At 42.5% G+C, this 19217-nt stretch overlaps 1 protein-coding gene across 1 annotated transcript in view; it reads right to left on the bottom strand.

Moving 5' to 3' along the window:
* LOC128744753 (zinc finger CCCH domain-containing protein 13) overlaps positions 1-19217 on the bottom strand; it is a 273853-nt gene that overhangs the window by 8823 nt on the left and 245813 nt on the right. The window contains exons 6-9 of the mRNA XM_053841966.1: positions 14414-14475; positions 2531-3468; positions 2087-2468; positions 1872-2026 (exon numbers count right to left, since the gene is read on the bottom strand). Of these exons, the coding sequence (XP_053697941.1) occupies positions 1872-2026; positions 2087-2468; positions 2531-3468; positions 14414-14475 (1537 nt within the window). The remainder of the gene's footprint in view (positions 1-1871; positions 2027-2086; positions 2469-2530; positions 3469-14413; positions 14476-19217) is intronic.

Below are 19217 nucleotides of genomic sequence, written 5' to 3' on the forward strand. Positions count from 1 at the left end.
TTCGACATGGCCCTAAAGCATGCAGCCTCCGAAGGATGTCAAGCAGCTTCGTTCCTAACTGGATGCTGTCAACTACTATGGCAGATTCGTTAAGTTGAAACCGAGGGCTACCCTGGATAATCTGCACAAGAAGCACGTTCGTTGGTGCTGGATCAAAGACTGTCACAAGTCATTCGAGCAGTTTAAGAGCTGGAAACCATCCTAGCAGCAGATGCGGTCATCATGCATCGTTTCCTAATCGGTGACGTAAAGGCAATCGCTCGCGCCCCTTGCTCACTGATGCCTACGAAGATGAAGTACGGACAAGTAGAGAAGGAGTGGCCCTGATATTCACTGTTACCCGCTTTCACAAGATGCTACATGGACGCCATTTTCTCCTGTAAGCCGATCACCAACCACTGTTCAAGATTTTCGGCTCAAGGAAAGGCATTTCAGTTTAAACCAGCGTTGGGCCCTGACACTTGTGTTGTACGATTTTGACATTCAACATGTTCCAACGGATAAATATGACTTTCACGTTAAATCTGAAGCGACAGCGGTTCTCGACGACACCATCAGCAATCTACTAGTTACGCGCTAGATGATCGTGACTGAAACGAAAAAGGTTCTGTAGTTCTGCAGCTAGTGGTCAATTTCACCAACAACGGTTGGCCATCAAATGCGAAGCAGATTGCCGACCCTGATGTCAAGAAATTCTTCGTCAGACGAAATGCCTTCAAGTTGTCGACGAATGCGGTGTTTTCGGCGATCGAATCATCGTACCGTCGTAGTTTTGCAAGCGTTATTCGTCAACTGCAACGTGCGTGGACACCCTGGGATGGACCATATGAAATCTCTGACGCCCAGTTACATCTACTGGTCCAATGTCGACGACGATGTGGCGCAGTTTGTTGGACAGTGCTCTGCCAGGCGTGTGCTGAAGCAGCGAAGTCTCCAACGAAAGCAAACCTGGAGTCGTGGCCTCTTCTAGTCCACCCGTGGCAACATGTTCATAATGACTACGTTGTCCCTATTGATGGATATTACTATTTCGTCATCGTGGATGATTTTTCAGGTGGCCTGAAATGTTCTACACTTGATCCAGCAACACCACTGCAACGATGAACATGCTTCGTAAGACGTGTTTTGCAGTTTTGGCAACCCGGAGTCATTGGTCTCGGACAACGGAACGCAATTCATCAGAGAGCGGTTCCAGCTCAGGTTTTGTCGTGCAAGTAGCATCACCCATCTCCACCTGCAGTCCTACGGCCAACCCGAACGGCGTGTCCTCAATCGCGATCTGAAGAAACGGAGCTATGGAGAAGGTTTCCCTAGACTCGAGCATTTGCACATATTCCTTACGGTATACCGCTTTACTTCAAACCCCAATACCCTGGAGTCAACATGTCCTAAAGCGCTCCTTAGAAGACCGTCTTGCGTGGAAGTATTCCGTAAACTACATCGTTGCGCTGGATACAGCAGAACCATCGAAGGTCTAGTTAAGTCGCATGCCAACCAAATGCGTCCTCGATACGATTGTGACACTTCTGAGGGAGAAACGCAGAAATTACCTACTCGATGAGGTTCAATCTACAATGGCACCTGCGTGAAGGTACGTCTAGCTCGAGTCCTGTTGAAGATTATTGAAGAAGCAGACACCGAAACATCATCCATACCAACTCCGAAGCCATGCGTGAATCAAAACTTCCAAGACGGCTAACGCACTTTAAGAGGGCGAGATGTAGAGCAGGTTTTGCTCTGCCAATGCTATGAGTTTAATTTGTTTAATAAAGATTGTCATTCGTTAGTCGCAACCACCAAGCGAGTTTAGACTGTTTTTAGTTACTGCAAACTACCAGTTCATTAACTTAGGTTAAAGCCATGAAACTTACCGAATCGGAATCCGAGCTACCGCTTCCTCATCGGAGTATAGATCCGGCTCCGGTTGGGGCTGTGGCTCATTCGAGAATCCACTATCGTTACTGCTGTGCAGTGAGGCACTGGCAATTCCGTTGCGGGGCACTTGCTTCGGCTTGCTCGACGGTTGCTGCAACGATCGTTTTAATTAGGTTTCAATTTTTTCCAAAAACATACCTTCTAGACTTACCGATTTGTTGAAATTCATCGTAGCCGAAGTGGTCTTTCGCTTTTCGATCTGCGGAGCCCCTCCGGACGAGGAGAAGCTGTTGGACTGTGGAATGCCGGGTGGTTTGCTATAGTTAGGCACGACTGGTGTTGGAACCGGTGCCGGCAGTTGCGGTGGAGGACCGGGTTTTGGAGGTTTTTCACCGCGCGATAGGCGGCGAAATTGCTTCGACTGTCGATACTGGATGGTGTCACCGAACATTCGCGTTGGCGAAGCGTCCTCATGGTACGAGCTGTTATTACCCTTCGACATATGCTCATCCACGAGGGTACTGTCCAGCGACGAATCCGGCGTGTTGTCCACCTCGATCTCGCTCGGTGGGGCTTTCACCCACTCGTTGATGCTAGAAAAACAATTAACAATCGTCAAATTAATCACATTAATAGACAATAAAACTCAACAAACCTCTCCTTTTCCTCTCTCTCGCTTTCGGCGTAGGCAATTGGGAACCAGCCAAACTTTTGCGTTCGCAAATTCTCCCCAAACTGCCAGCCCTTGGCACGGTCTCCGACCAGTGCGATTCGGTCCCCTTCCAGGAAGCTCAGCTGATTCTCCCCGGAGGACAGATACGCATACAGTGCCTTCACGGTTGGCCGTTCCCACTGCGATCCGTCGGCGCTCTTCATGGTCGAGCTCATCACCCCGTGGTGTCCTCCCGGGCCGACCGAGTTGCTCATCGTACCGACCAGAGTGCTAGCGCTGGTGCTGCTGCTGTTGTTCAGATTGAACTCCGATTTGGCCCTCGGCATTTGCATCATCGAACTGTTCACGACGTCACCCAGCGAGCGCATATCCAAACACGACGCATCAATCGAGCGGGTCTTGCGCAATTGCGAAGCAATTGAATGCGCATCGTCGTCATCATCCTCGATATCCTTCAGCTGCCGGGAGATAAACATGTTCTCCACATTTGACGGCAAAAACTCACGTGTGGCAGCAATTTCGTTCCAATTTTCCAGCGATTTTTCAATGATCAAATGTCCCGAGTGGTGATAGGCCATCCAGTGCTTGGCCAGCGAACACTGCCGCTCCAGCACGAACCCATACCGGCGCCGTTCCTGAGTCATGGCATTTTTCAAGCTCATCTCGCAGAACTGGTCCAGCTTGTGTTTCTCCTCCTCGAACGTCTGGATGCTCTTAATTTCCTTCTCGGCATCCTTCGGTGAGCTCTTGGAAGTACTTTTCTTGCGATACTTTTTCATGGTGGCCGCCGCCTTGCTGTAGCTATCCGAGCGCAGCTTATGCTGCTGCAGGAAGCGCTTCTGCTCGAACTGCACCACCTTGGTGTCCTTCTCCAGGTTGGTCTCCAGCGGTACCAGTAAGTCAACGTAGAAGGCCTTCAGCTGAATGGAAGAAAAGGTATGAAATGAAGCATTATTATCTTAAAGCTCCAATAAATGCATAGCATCACAAATAAATGATGCCACTATTATTGAATCGCGAAAATGTTTCAACGTTTCGTCCTTTCACATAGGACTTTTGAATTAATCTTACATAAATACTAGCTTGTCATCAGGTAACCCAGTAAACATAAACTGTGGAAAAAATGAGGCAATTTTTCAATCTTAGCAAAGTTGTTTCAATCACAATAGAAACAGGAGATGTAGGGCGAAGATGCGTAATACTTTTGTGAGCCGTAGTTTTATGGCGTTTTTTTAATCGCTAAGTAGTAAACCGATGCCACATTCATTTGCAATGCAACATTAACTAGGTATTTATGCAAAAAAAAAGCTCGAACCAGTACAGCTACTCACAGTAGTTGTATGTAGCAGTGATCGGACTTTCTATTTGAAGGGGAGCATAAAAACCGATCTCTTATAAAATGACCAATGCGTCAATTGTCATAAAATAGTCTACAAATAGGAAAGTAAATTGCATTTCCCACACTACCAGTGCAGTGGTGCAGTGCAGTGCACTGCTCAGTGGCTACTAGTGGCGATCTGGGGAGAAATTCGATGTCACTTTCTATCGTGTTTTGCCTTCGTAATCACTCCATAAACACGAATATGATGCAAAAATTTCACTCCGAAGTTCTCTTCGGAGCTTTTCGCCAATAATGAGATCACTGAAAACTGAAAACAATACAAGCAAAACATAATTGAATGTGAGAGCATGAATCCATTTGGACGAAAAATCGATCGGTGATGAAAGGATTTTTTCCTAGACAATTTTTAGTACTTTCCAGACAATTGGCAACCACAGCTACATCATCTAACTTTGATGATCATCATCATCATCATCAAATAGTAATCAACAAAACAATGGAGAAATTACATTTTTTTTATGTAATCCGCGTAAGTGCCTGCCCAGATAACACCAGATCGTAATAGAAAGTGCACATTGTGTCGTATGCATGTTAATTTTACATTGAAATTGCATAATGATTGGAGTATGTCAAGGCGAAGTGTACAATAAGTTGTTTTGCGGTCGTGCGTGTCGTCATATACAACTTATGGCTGTGAATTGTAAAGCAGTATAGATGATTGCAACATTTAGTTATAACTCAATCGTATATTGAGGATTATTAAGTTGCGTGTTCCAAAAATTGTGGTATAGAATGCAAGATAGAATTACCAAATTTTTTGCACGTATATTGCCTCCACTTTGGTACTTATTTGTTCTTATGTGGTGTGAATTTCGTGGTTTCGGATCTCTCAGTTGCAACCGAATTATACAAACCAAATTGTTTACTGGGTAATGGCCCCAAAGTGTTAAATTTTCCGATTATTCTGTAATTCCCCGTACACTCATTGTTTTAAAGAAAATGAAGCTTTTTTTAGAAAGGATATGCGAAGCAAACTGTTTCGTTCATACGACCTAATTGATTTGTAAATTTAATTACATTCGCACTTTTTACCGGGTGCGCGATGTTAGGCATAAGGGACAATAAGGATAATGACAATGTTAGGCATAATTTACAAAATTTCACTTTTCTACGAATACGATCTTGAGTCAATCATCTCTGTGTCACAATACAATGAGAACTGGGGCCGTCCATTTAAAACAAATTGGTTTGACTAAATGCTGGTTTACATAACGTCGTTTGCCATAAAAACATTGGCATAAAGGGTGTCCACGGTAAAATTGCAACACACTCAAATTGCTCTAACTTTGAAACCGTTGGGTAAAATTAATTGATTTAGCGTTAATTAAGCGTAGTTGGGGCCTTCGATGGGAAACCGAACTCCTTCGTTCGAAAAGTGGTAAAAAACACTGTTTCGGAGCAAAAGTTTCGTGCAGAAGGCCAAAACTCGAGGTGGATTACATAGGTATAAGGTCCAGACGGCCCCAACAGAATACGGTCGCGAAAAGTACCCGGAAATTTTACGTTAAAAAACTGACGAAACCACAATGCTGCTTACGGACGACGAAACCTACGTAAAAGCGGACTTCAACCCAGAATCCGGGGAACCAGTATTTCACTGCTCAGGATAAATTTAACGTTCAAGAGAACCTCCAAAATCAAAAAATGTCTAAGTTAGCTAGAAATTCTTGATTCGCTAAGCAATATGTTCATGCGGCAAGCGAAGTATGTACAGGCCGGACTCGATTATCCGGGGATTCGATTAACCGGGAATTCGATTATCCGGGGATTCGATTATCCGGGTGAAATAAAAATATTTTTTTTCGATGATTTATTTTAAACCTTAATGTTATAGTTTTCATACTACATGATGATTTTTACTTGACAAGTATTGATTCACCTCCCTAAAGCTACAAAATTCCTTTCTTATATCCCTTTTATCGGCTAACAAAACAAAAATAAATCCTGTGATAGATAATGAAATCAATTTTTTTACTTAAAAATCAACATTATCATCATGATCACCATCAGCATCATTATCGTAATCATTAATCAAAAAATTTTGCAAAAAAGGTATCTTATGACTTTAGGGGAGATTGATCAATAATAAAAAAAATCATTTATAACACTAAATATTGAAAGAATTTTTTCTATGGCGAGTTGAGACCCCTCCTCACTTTAGGAGGGGGGGGGGGCTCCTATACAAATGAACTACAAATTTCCTCATAACTCGAAAATTAATTAATCAAATGGAACCATATCTGGCATGTGGGTGTTTTTGAAGGCAAAAATTTTTTCTATGATGAATTAGGACTCCTTACCTTTTTAGGAGGGGGGGGCTCCCATACAAATGAAATACAAATTTCCTCATAACTCGAGAACTAATCAAGCAAATGGAACCAAATTTGACATGTGGGTGTTTTTGGAGACAAGAATTTTTCTATGGTGAATTAAAACCTTTCTCTACTTTAGGAGGGGGGGCTCCTATACAAATAAAATACAAATTTCCTCATAACTCGAGAATTAATTAATCAAATGGAACCATATTTGGCATGTGGGTGTTTTTGGAGGCTTGAATTTTTTCTATGATGAATTAGGACCCTTCTTTCTTTTTAGGTGGGGGCTCCTATACAAATGAAATACAAATTTCCTCATACCTCGAAAAGTAATCAAGCAAATGTAACCAAATTTGGCATCTGGGGGGTTTGGAGGCAGGAATTTTTTTAATGATGGTTAGAGATCCCTCACCCCTGTGGTAGGGGGATAAGGACTATCATACAAATAAAACAGAAATTTTTGCGTAGCTCAAAAACTAATCGAACTCGAGAAATTTTAGACTTTTTCATACAACATTAATCAATAACAAGACCACCAAAAACTATCAATAGTAACATTAGATGATTCAGCGCGAGACGGCCACAGGCCGCGAGTGTTGCCGGCGACCAACCGTCGGATTCGCCGGCCACTGCGGGGAGACAGCCCCCCGTAGAGATAGCCTCTATCTAGGTTTATTTATTTTCCTAGATCTACTGACCTCTATTACTTTCCTTCAGTTGGGTCACTCCTGCGAAATGGTACTTTCTACGAAAAGATTTTCCGTGAAATGGTACATCCCGCGTAAGGTTTTTCGCGAAATGGTATTCTGCGAAATTCTATATTCCGCGTTACGGTCAACCGGGAATTGGTGTTCCGCAAAATGGTATTCGGCGAAATGGTTTGTAATGATAGCGAAGATTTAAATGCTATCCGCTTTATTTTATCAGGCTAAGCAATGGGGGAAGTTGTTTTCTACTTTACTGTGAGGAAAATTAGTAAATTAAAACACCCATGAACTCCCCAGAAACTTGCAAAACTCAAGATTGTGAGAAAGGTCATCCGAGATTCACGATTTATGTACAACACAGTTTAATTTGTGGCAATACGAAGTTTGTCGGGTCAGCTAGTAATAAAGAAAACATTCATGATACCTAAAAGTCAAAAAACTTGACATACCAACAAAATTTTGTTCCAAAAATAATGATTCGGTTATCCGGGTGATTCGATTATCCGGACTGAAAATAAAAATCAACACCCGGATAATCGAGTCCGGGCTGTACATCTTTCGTGACCACAGATATCATGAACAGACAGGTGTATTTGAAAGAGTGTCTCCAAAAGCGACTTCTTCCTTTTCTGAAGTCTCGCAACTGTCCTACGATCTTCTGGCCGGATTGGGCTAACTTTTTAGAAGCAAAACGCTATGAAATAAGGATTTCTCAAGACGTTTTTATCGAATTTCTTTTAAAAATGTGCGATAAATAAAATGCGTCTAACAGTGTCCGTCGCACGCGTTGATCTAGTGTGCTATGAGTGATGTATGAGTTCGTGCAATTTTCAGATACTAATTCAACACTCAAAATTATACGTTAAAAATGAAATTGCAACGAAACTGAAAACAATAGACGTTTTACGTCAAAGAACGAATTGTAGAACGGTACTAGAGCTTTAAATTGGTGAATAACAGCAATTAGCAATTATCACACATTTTTAGGAGAAATTCGATAAAAACGCCTTGAGAAACACTTATTTCATAGCGTTTTGCTTCTAAAAAGTCACTAAATCTCATTAAGTAGGCGGTTCAGTACAAAATTCAATTTTCAGTACAAAATTTTCTCAGCTTTCGAATGAAAGTAACAGAATTGAGCTAGCTAGCATGGTTTTTGTATCAGAACTAGTTTAAGGTAAACAGAACCGAAAACTAGAATTGTTCAATAACTCTGTAACGATTGAGATTTTTCGTCAAATATGATCCTACCTACTTAACACCCTGTATATCCAACGTTTCAGACCTGAATGACCATATATGGTTAAAAGGTCTCAAATATAAACAAACAAGCAAACAAACATATCCAACGTTTCAGCAGGTCGAAGGCCGCGAATATTTTCAATGACATTCGGCCATTCGTGATTCAGCCATTAGATCTGCTACCACCATTTGTTATTTCATCCAATTGATTTTCGGCCATTCGCATGTAATTTAACTCACCCTATATACATTGCATTTTCAAACTGAGTCAATTAGACCACTTGCAAGTTCATGGTAGATTGCCCAAAGTCCGTTATGCCTACCATACATTATGTCTATTGTCTATTATGCCTACCAACCATTATATCTAACGTATTTATGCCTAACGTCCTTTATACCTAACGTCCGCATGCTTATCGTTCGTATGGCTAATGGGGTACAATTCCTTTTTAGCGTATCTGAATATATTTACCAGAAACAAACGTGTAAAAACGAGCACTTCACACTTATTTAAACGATTAGTGCCACCTGCCACAGTGCCATTGGTAACACAGAAGGGACCCAGAATTAGAATTTTATAAGAATAGTCCTCAGCAGTAACAGCACTAGCTTATTCCCTATATTTTCCCTTATTGTTTCTATTCTACTTCCTTTCATCTGATCTTACTTTACTGTACTCATCTTATCTGCTTTATCTTGTAGCTACTCGCTTCTCTCTTCTTTCATTTTCTGATACTTTATATTCTTTTCCTCTTTACTTTCACGCCTCTTCTTTCTTTTATGTCTCGTTTTCGCTCTTTTCTCTTGTTTCTTTATTTTTTAACTGTTTCACATCCTTTTTCTATACCATTTTTTATGCTATTATGCTGTTCTCTCGTTTCTACACCTATTTATGCTATTTTCTGTCTCTCCCTTTTTTAGATTTCTTCTTGTAGCTTGTAGCTCACAGCTTGTAGCTTCTCTTATTCAAGAAAATAGCAGTTAAAAAAATAGCTTAGAATTTTGCATAACTAAACAATATAATGATAATGACCTTCGTTGTATTTTAGGTTTAATCCAAATACTGTTGCCTACCAGTTCAGCGCGCGCGCTACAAACCACAAACATATGTTAAAATGCATTCAACATCACCCTAAACGAGAAAATAACAGATTTGAAAGATGTTAATTTATTGAAATGAGTACACTCAAGTACTTTTTTTACACGGTTTAGTTTTTTGAGTATTAAGAACGGGGTAACTTAGAGACCATTCATTTATTTCTCAATACATTTGGGAGTAGCTCGACATTCCTCACGTAGATTGTAAATAGTTCCTTAGCTGCACCGTTTTCGAGTAATCGAAAAAAACAAACTGTGTAAAAAAAGACTTGAGTGTAACATCAATTGTGCCATAAATATCTCTACAGATGTCTGGTAGTTCTTATTCCGATTATTCCGATAAGTTGCCAATGTCTACTCGCAACTCATATAGGGTAATATTTTGCCTACAGCGAGATGGCCACTTGGCACATTAAACAAAAACACTGGGACTCTAGCGATAGCATAGACGTCGTTTCGCAGCTTTGTTTCAACGCAAAACTCTAAGTTGACAGAAAAAAATTATCAACTGCAGCAGAGACAAGACAGCAGAACAAAACAAATACACTCAAATTGCTTTTCACACGAAGAACACGTTCCGCGTAAATCAAAATTAAGGTGACACGGTACTGAATCCAAAACAATCAAACAAAAAAACAAACAAAACAATCTATCAATGTATTGATCGACACAATTCACATGGTGTGGTAATTACATATTAAAGCATACACATAAATCAGTACTGTCAAACTGATGGTCATGAGGTGGATATGATCAATTCACATATTGATACAAATTAGGATTTTCTTACCACAGTTAAACTAAAAGTGGCATAATAGCAGCCTGCTATTAGCTATTAGCAGGCTAACGCAACCTCAAGAAACCCTATTTATATTTATAAAAAAACAAGTGGCTTACACCTGAGAGAGAGAAGCCGGCTCAGTGACAGATTGATTGTTTTCGTTTCCTTCTTCTTCTTCTTATATTTTGTGCAGATTGGCATGCTCGGATTTGCGAGGGGTTTGAAATTTCATCGCAAATAAATAATTCCCCTGTTTTATTCAATCAAGCTAGCCCGGTTCGCAGTGACAGTTCGATGCATAAAAACCATCTCAGCTGGCTCCTCTGTTTTAGGATTACACCACTCTTTTTAACAGTATAGCTCTTTCCAACTCTAAAGATACTTTTTTCTTTCTGTTGGCAGAAGCATTTTTCATTTTGCGACAAGTGCAATACTTATTTCTACGATAATCGTTCTTATTATGTTTACCTTTTCTAAGCTCATTCGGTACAATAAGGGTAGCCAAAAACACGGTCGTATCGATAATTTGTATAATGGATAAGTTTAAAAGCTACAGTTAAGCATCAAAATCATTGCAATTACAACTGTTAACAAATAATAAAAAGTCAAGCATTCTTTATTTTAATTGCCGCTGAGGAAATAAAAAAACTTCTGTTCAATGCATGCAACAAAAATCTTGTTATGCTGTTTCTCATGTTTGTACTTACAGCACTGTAAATAGGCCGACGTTGACATAGAAACGATCAACAGTAAAAAAAACAGTACCAGAAGTTTCGAGTGGCATTTGGACTGCGCGACACGAACGTATAATTTAAGATAAATACTAATTTTTTTGCGTCTAAAGTATCGTGAAGTGAAACGCTATAGTGTCGCACAAGTCGTGAAGCATTTTTCGGATTAGCTGCAGTGTTCATTGATTCAGAATTATTCTATGAAAGTCGTTAGTGCAATCGGGCTTGTGCTCGTCGATTCGACATAATAAAGTTATAATTGTCGAAAAACCTCATGATAGGAAGCCTGAAAATAGGATATTTTACAACATTGTGACCTTGCACGCTGCGTGAAACTAATATCCAAAGGTTAGTTATATTATTCAGATAGTTATTTTGGACCAAACATGTTCCGGTTGCATCGGTGGATGAGGGGCGGAAATCCAAGGGGTGAGGATATGAATGCCATCGATTCGGCCATGTTGGGATTCAGTACCGTTTCACCTTAAGGAAATTCCAAAATTCGCGCAAAAAAAAAAAACAAAAAAATCGCGTAAAAAACTGTGGATTTCAACAGTACGCGAAAAATAAACTAATTGAGCACATCCGTGTAAATTCCGAAATTCACGTAAAAATAGTCACGTAAAAAATACCGCGTAAAAATCGACTTCAGTGTTTAGCTACTGGCCAGAATTGGCTGTTGTACAGCATTACAAACGACTATAATGCAAAAAGTCTGACACGTTAGCATTATATACTTGTTATATATGCTCATATATATTGCTATTTTAGTGCCATTTTCAATGCTAGTTGGTCACTTGGTATGGTATGCTCGATCGTTTTGTCGATGATTGCCGTACAGTAACCTATGTAAATTCAGCTCACAAACGCCGGTTAATTATGTTGTGGGTAATTTTAAATATATTAAGGTACATCGGGCCAAGCGGGAATACGGGGTAAGTGGGAATGGAACTCATAGCTCGCTTCAACACGATTTTCTCCAATTGAACCTTTCTACAAATGAAAGATACAACTCCAAGGCACACATTAAAATTGTTTGATTATAATTGGCTTTCCAAACACCAAAATTGAACTTTTAAATTTGGTTGTCGTTTTCAATTTGCGCTGTAAGTTGGATGCACCTTTCTATAAATGATGTTTTGGTCCCAGGCGTTCGTAAAAATACATGTTTTCTGGCGTAACATTATCCCCCTCCCCAAAAATTCTGCATAAGAATTTCTAACAGAAGTTAAAGAAACCCCCACTCCCTGCCGCGTAACGTAATATCTAAACGGCTCCTAACCACTAAGGAAAACTCCTTACTTTCTTCGTTCATTTCCCACTATCCCGGAACTACAGGTAAGAATTACTTCGGGAGGAGGATGTGCTTTTGCTCTTCATCGTTACTTATCAACAAGTGGACCGATCTAGAGATGGCGACTAACAGAACATCTATTGTTTCACAGCCACCCTCGCAGGGTTTCTATCCAAGCATGGTGCTGTTCCGATGTACTTGTCTCTCCGCCTCCGATGCGTCTGTCGAGATGTGCTTACTGGCATTGGTAGTTCGTTGGTCAAATTCTCCATTCTGCAGCTGCAACCTGTGCTATAACGGTATTCACGACATTCCAGGTGATCTCCTCTTGACATAATTAATTTACTATGTTGTTCACACTCAGGGACGGTAATCGAAGACCCCGTGTTGTAGGTTTCATACTGTCCCTCTGCATTCCGGACAGACTGGTGTCGCGGTATGCTCGAATCGGTACATATGTTGCAGAAGTAACCGTGACTCGACAGGCTCAGTACCACAGTCAGATGAAAACCGACTTCTTCATGTTTCCTGTTTGACCAAGTCGACTAAACGGCGCAAAAACGATCTCCTCTTCGCTTCTGTTTGGACGGCTTCGCGGTAGTGCCTTCTTGATTTTTAGCAGTCTAGCTGCAGCTACTAGCTCATCGTTAGAGACTTGTAGACCGTCCGTATTGTCACTCTCTACTAGACTGGACGGTGTTGGTATGGCCAAATCGCAGGCTCGTGCGTCGAGAGAAATACCTCCACGATAGCCTTCAGCTTATCCGTGTACATCTCCCTGGCTGTCTCTGGACCTTTGACTTTCGCAAAACCGTATTTTAATTGCGTCCGTTTTTTTTACTAGTTTTTGCCCATAGTGCGCCGTGTAGTTATTTGCTTCTTCTTTTTCGCGGAGCATGCACCTCGGGGAGGCTTTGCGCTGAATGTCAAATAAAGACTTTGATAAACTGATGTTTAAAGTATTGTTAACTGAATTATAGATACATATTCATATACTAAAGCAAAGCCTTGGGCTTAAACCGTCATTAGACATTACCCTGTTTTATCGACAGACTTCGCAGCCGGCTGTTAGAGTACAGGAAAATTACGGGACCAGTGTAACGATCCTACTGACTCTATCTAGCAAGCACCGCCTAGCGCTAGCCGAGATTCGAACATACGACGACTGGCTTGTTAAAACTTTTAAAAATGGGTGTTAACGCAAATATGGGAAAGAAAGATGAGCGCCAAATAAAAAAATACGAATCAAAAAAATTTCGAAAAGGAACAAGTGCATAATTTTTGCGCAAAATCGGAGCACTTTGAAATTGCGTTAGTATTATTTTCAGCGAATTGCTGAAATATCTGCGTCAACCTGATGTAGTCGAAACATCTGATTAATTTCTGAAAAGATTTCACGCACTAATTGGTGCGACTGAAAATGCGCATCTTTTGGTATTTGCGACGTTTTAATAATCATCAAAAGATTCAACAATAATTAAATTCGCGCCCAGGCATGCAATTTTTGCCAGCTGTTTTCGATAATATGATTAGACCGGTTGCCGTTTTCTGTTTCATAGGCTGAAATACGGTTTAGTTTTGCGTCCTCTCTAATTATATGCGATTGATTTGGTTTATTTCCACAACATATGATGAACACAGTAACTAATAATTGTATGCCTATAAAGTTTTCAATCAACCACGGAATTATTGAAACCCAAATGCTCTTGAACTCATTTTGCGATGCCAATTTAGTTGTTTCACCACATTCATCCAACACAATGGTGAACTTTCAAGCGCAAGAGCGCTGACAAAAATCTGTTGCTATAGATTTCCAACCATATAATTTGAAGCAAGCAACGTCCACCTGAACACGCGGTGATCGGGAAAAGCCACCAACGGCTCTGCCGTTCCTACATATTGTACGTAATTTATGATTTTATGACCAGCGCATAAATCGAACCAACCAACCAACCACCTACCGCACGTCACCTCTTAACAACCGAAAGGCCACTAATTTCATCATTGGAAAAGAAAATGCGGCCGCGGCGGTCCGGTTGTGAAAAATAATGGCCACAAATCGATAAGTATGCACACAATCCGGAGTTTGGCCGCAAGTGGCCGGCCCCGCAGACCAATTGGCAGCGAGAGCCTTGCGTTGGGCATGTAAAATGTACAAACAATCAGCCTAGTAGACCCACAAATCACGGGATTAATCTCGTGGTCGGATTGCAAGAAAAGACAGGCCAATCTCGCCGCACCACACATATATGTAGACGAGGTATTCGATTGCATTTCGCGGTACATAAATCTTACAATGTTCATGTGCTGGTCCTGGATCTCTTTGTACACTCCGACAATGTTCATCAGGGCGGAACCTGTGGGGATCAGATAAGAAAGAGAAAAAAAAAACGAGAAAAAAGTAATTAATAAAAATGGCTGGTTGAAGGGTTGGTAGGATTACTACCCGAAGGAAAATTTTATTGATTTATTTGAATGTAAATGAAAGTTCCTTCATCAATGAAGATCGTAAAGTAAGTTCAATTTAACATTGCTAAACTGCTGCTTTTCATTTATATCTCTAAATTTAACGGCAGCCCATCTGTCGCTAAACCTCCAATGATAGCTTAATTGCTCCCGAATAATTTATATTTGTTTGAGATGCAACGTACTCATACATGTGTGCTATGGATATGGAGTCCTCCCACCGGAAAGCCCTTCTGAATAATAGTCCCAAAAAAACGGTCATCAATCGTAGGTCCAAATGGCAATATAAATAACTGATCCTTTCCGGAGCTTTTTTGCGTTTTATTTCACTCTTCACCAAGCTGAATTTGCGTTTTTTTCTCCCGTGTGCCACGTCCTGTATTATTTATTTTTATCCCCAACAGTTCATAAATAATAATATCAATAAACACGCACAGCACGGCCATTCGGCGGCAGTCAGGACCTGTTTGCAGTGTATGATGGATTTTAATATCCACGTGACTTCACCGCCAACGAGCTGCTGGCGAGTGCGCCGAGTGCCGAGTGCTGAATTGCAAAAGGGTAGAAAATATTGACTCTATCGGCATTGTGCTCGCTCGTTCTGTCATAATTTTTTTTATCTCGCGTGGTTGGTTTATTGGATTCTGCTTCTGCAATAATCCAAGCGTTTTTTTTTCGCGTTCGCTGACAATCACCGACCGGCAAGTTGTCCGTTGTGGCGTAAAACGAGTTTTAATATCGGCCCACTTGGCCGGGCTGCACATTGCGCTGAAGCTGGCAGTAAGCGAGCAGGAAAATTTGAATGTTCAGAAAGTCTTCAACTGAGGGAAGGAGGCCGATTATAGGCATATTAAAGGCTGAATTTCAGTATTTTTCATAGCACAGTCTCTCAGTTAAACAAATGAAATTAATTTAATATATTGTTATTAAAAATTTTGTATTTTATTTTTTAATACATTCATGGCTTTGGAACTGAACATCGTAGAACGAGCAAAAAAAAAATACACAAAAACAATCTATACCTACCTATAAAAATAAATTTCTGTCTGTATGTTGCCTAGTAAATGGCTGGATAATGCGGAATATAGACCCCATTGTGGTCCCTAACCTCTTATCTAACAACTCCTACCTCTACCTCCACGTGGTACCAGCCGGAATACGAGTAACCTTAGCGGAGTTCGGGTAACCAACCCCGGTGGAAACTAAGGTCGTATACCTCCCGGGAAGGAGGTATAGTGAGTCTCGGCACTATAAGATGGCAACCCAATCGCAAGACTCGGTAGTGTTGGCCCAGTACGGCTACACACCTAAATTAAAGCACACTTACAAAATTTAAGCGAATTCGGAGCGGAATGTTCGGCATCGACCTAGGCGATGGAACAAAGACGACGAATGGAGACTCGGTACTTGGAACTGCAGATCGCTAAATTTCGCAGGTTGCGAGCGGGTGCTGATTGAACAGCTTGAACCCCGCAAACTCGCCATCGTAGCTCTGCAGGTAATCTGTCGCAAAGAAGAGAAGGTATGGGAGATCCGTGGCAGAAGGCCCAGTTTTACCAGAGCGGTGACGCTACCAACGAACTGGGAACGGGATTTGTAGTGTTGGGCGGTTCGCGTGATAGATTGGAAGGCGATCAACGAGAGAATGTGTGTATTGAGGATAAAGGGCCGTTTCTTCAATCATTAACGTGCACTGCCCGCACGAAGGTAGACCCAACGAAGAGAAAGAAGCGTTCTACGCGAAGCTGGAGGCAACGTACGACAGCTGCTCGTCACGGGACATCAAGATCGTCATCGGGGATATGAACGCCCAAGTCGGTAGGGAAGAAATGTATAGACCGGTGGTAGGACCCCATAGCCTGCACACCGACACAAACGATAACGGCCAACGATGTATAAACTTCGCAGCTTCCCGAGGCCTGGTGATCCGAAGCACCTTTTTCCCGCGCAAGGATATCCACAAAGCCACCTGGAGATCACCTGACCAACGTACAATGAACCAAATTGACTACGTTCTCATAGAGGGCCGGTTCTTCTCTAACATCACGAACGTACGCTCCCGTCGGGGTGCGGATATTGATTCTGACCATTACCTAGTAGCAGTACATGTGCGCTCAAAGCTGTCCACCGTATACCGGACACGTCAAAGCCGCCCTCCTCGGCTGAACATCAGGCAGTTAGATAACCCACAAGCTGCCGAGAACTACGCGCGAGTACTGAATGAGGCACTGCCTTCTTCCGAGGAGTTAGGTGCTTCAAACCTCGAAGACGGTTGGGGCAGAATACGCTCGGCCATCGGAGAGGCCGCTACCGCGGCACTAGGTATTCAGCCTCGGAGTACACAAAATGATTGGTTTGATGGGGAATGCCAACAAGCGGTGGAGGAGAAAAAAATGCTTGGAAAAATTATCTAAGTATTGCCACAAGAGAGAACCTGGCCAAGTACCGACGAGCTAGGAACAAGTTGACCACGATCCTGAGGAGAAAAAAGCGCCAAAAGGAGGACAGGGATCGTGAAGAATTGGAGCAGCTATTCCGAGCTAATGACACGCGCAAGTTTTATGAGAAGGTAAACCAAACTCGGAAGGGCTACACACCGAAACCTGACATGTGTAGGGACGAGGGAGGGAATCTAATTACAAACGAGCGCGAGGTGGTCGACAGGTGGAAGCAGTTCTTCGATGAACTCAATGGCGAAGTCGCAGAAGGAGGCGGAACGGAAATTAACCTAGGAGCGCCCATGGAAGATAGTGATGTCCTAGCACCTGATCTCCAAGAAGTCAAACGAGAAATCAGGTTGCTGAAGACCAATAAAGCCGCTGGGAAGGACCGCCTACCGGCAGAGCTTTATAAACATGGCGGAGAAACGCTAGCAAAGGCTCTACACTGGGTTATTTCGAGGATTTGGGAGGAGGAAAAGCTACCGGAGGAATGGATGGAAGGAGTGGTTTGTCCCATCTACAAAAAGGGTGATCGGCTAGACTGCTGCAACTATCGCGGTATTACGCTGATAAATGCCGCCTACAAGGTACTCTCCCAGATCCTGTTACGCCGGCTGTCACCGATAGCACAAGGTTTCGTAGGGAATTATCAGGCGGGTTTCATGGGGGCTCGCGCAACTGCGGACCAAATTTTTACTATCCGACAGATCTTGCAGAAATGTCGGGAGTACAACGTGCCCACGCATCACATCTTTATTGATTTCAAAGCAGCATACGATACAGTCGATCGAGACAAGCTATGGCAGATAATGCACGAATACGGTTTTCCGGACAAACTGACGCGACTGATCAGAGCTACATTGGATCGAGTGATGTGTTTTGTACGCATCTCTGGGACACTCTCGAGTCCCTTCGAGACGCGACGAGGGTTGAGACAAGGTGACGGTCTATCCTGCATGCTGTTCAACATCGCTCTTGAGGGGGTGATCCGACGAGCGGGCATCGAAACGAGAGGCACGATTTTACCAAGAGTAGCCAACTTCTAGGCTTTGCAGATGACTTCGATATCATTGCCAGGAACTTTGCGACGGTGAAGGCAATCTACGCCAAACTGAAAGTGGAGTCTAGGAGAATTGGGCTAAAAATAAATGCGTCGAAGACCAAATACATGAAAGGAAGAGGCTCAAAGGAAACAAATGCGCGCCTCCCACGGACGGTAACCGTTGACGGCGACGAACTAGAAGTGGTAGAAGAGTTCGTGTATTTGGGATCGCTGGTGACCGCGGACAACAACACTAGTAAGGAGATCCAGCGGCGCATCCAAGCGGGAAATCGGGCCTACTTTGCCCTTCGTAAAACGCTACGATCAGGAAGCATACGCCGCCGCACGAAGCTAACAATGTACAAAACCATTATTAGACCGGTAGTTCTTTATGGACTTGAAGCCGTGACGCTGCTTACGGAGGACATACGCGCCCTTGCCGTGTTTGAGCGGAAAGTGCTGCGGACGATATTTGGCGGAGTACAAACTGAAAGCGGAGAGTGGCGGAGGCGTATGAATCACGAGCTACAGGCACTGCTTGGAGAGACTCCCATCGTACATCTAGCGAAAGTTGGCAGGCTACGGTGGGCCGGACACGTCGTAAGGATGCCGGACGACTGTGCGACGAAAATAGTCCTCTTCAACAACCCCACCGGCACCAAGAACAGGGGGGCCCAACGTGCACGATGGCTCGACCAGGTCGAGAGCGATTTGCGACTTCTGAGACGACTAGGAAATTGGCGACGAGTGGCCCAAGACCGAGTTGAATGGAGACGAGTGCTTGAAACAGCACGAGCCACCCCGGCTCTATGCTGCTGAAGAAGAAGACCTATAAAAATAAAATTCTGTCTGTATGTTCCTTATAGAATCGAAAACTAATGAACCGATCTTCACGCCGATTGTATGTATGGGTTTTTGGGGCCGGGGAAGGTTCTTATGATGGTCAGAGACCTCTCCCCCCACTAAGAGGGGGGGGGGGGTGGCTCCCATACAAATGAAACACGAAGTTTCCTTTCGTTTTGTAATTGATTTTTCTCGGTGAAACCATTAAATTACAACTTATCGTTAACGTTTCAGCTTACTCTTTTCAGCCATCCTCAGAACTAATTTATTTTAAAAAAGGTCAAATTAATAATCTGGCATAAAATTC

Source organism: Sabethes cyaneus, chromosome 3 (assembly GCF_943734655.1).
Source record: "Sabethes cyaneus chromosome 3, idSabCyanKW18_F2, whole genome shotgun sequence".
Classification (NCBI taxonomy): Eukaryota; Metazoa; Arthropoda; class Insecta; order Diptera; family Culicidae; genus Sabethes; species Sabethes cyaneus.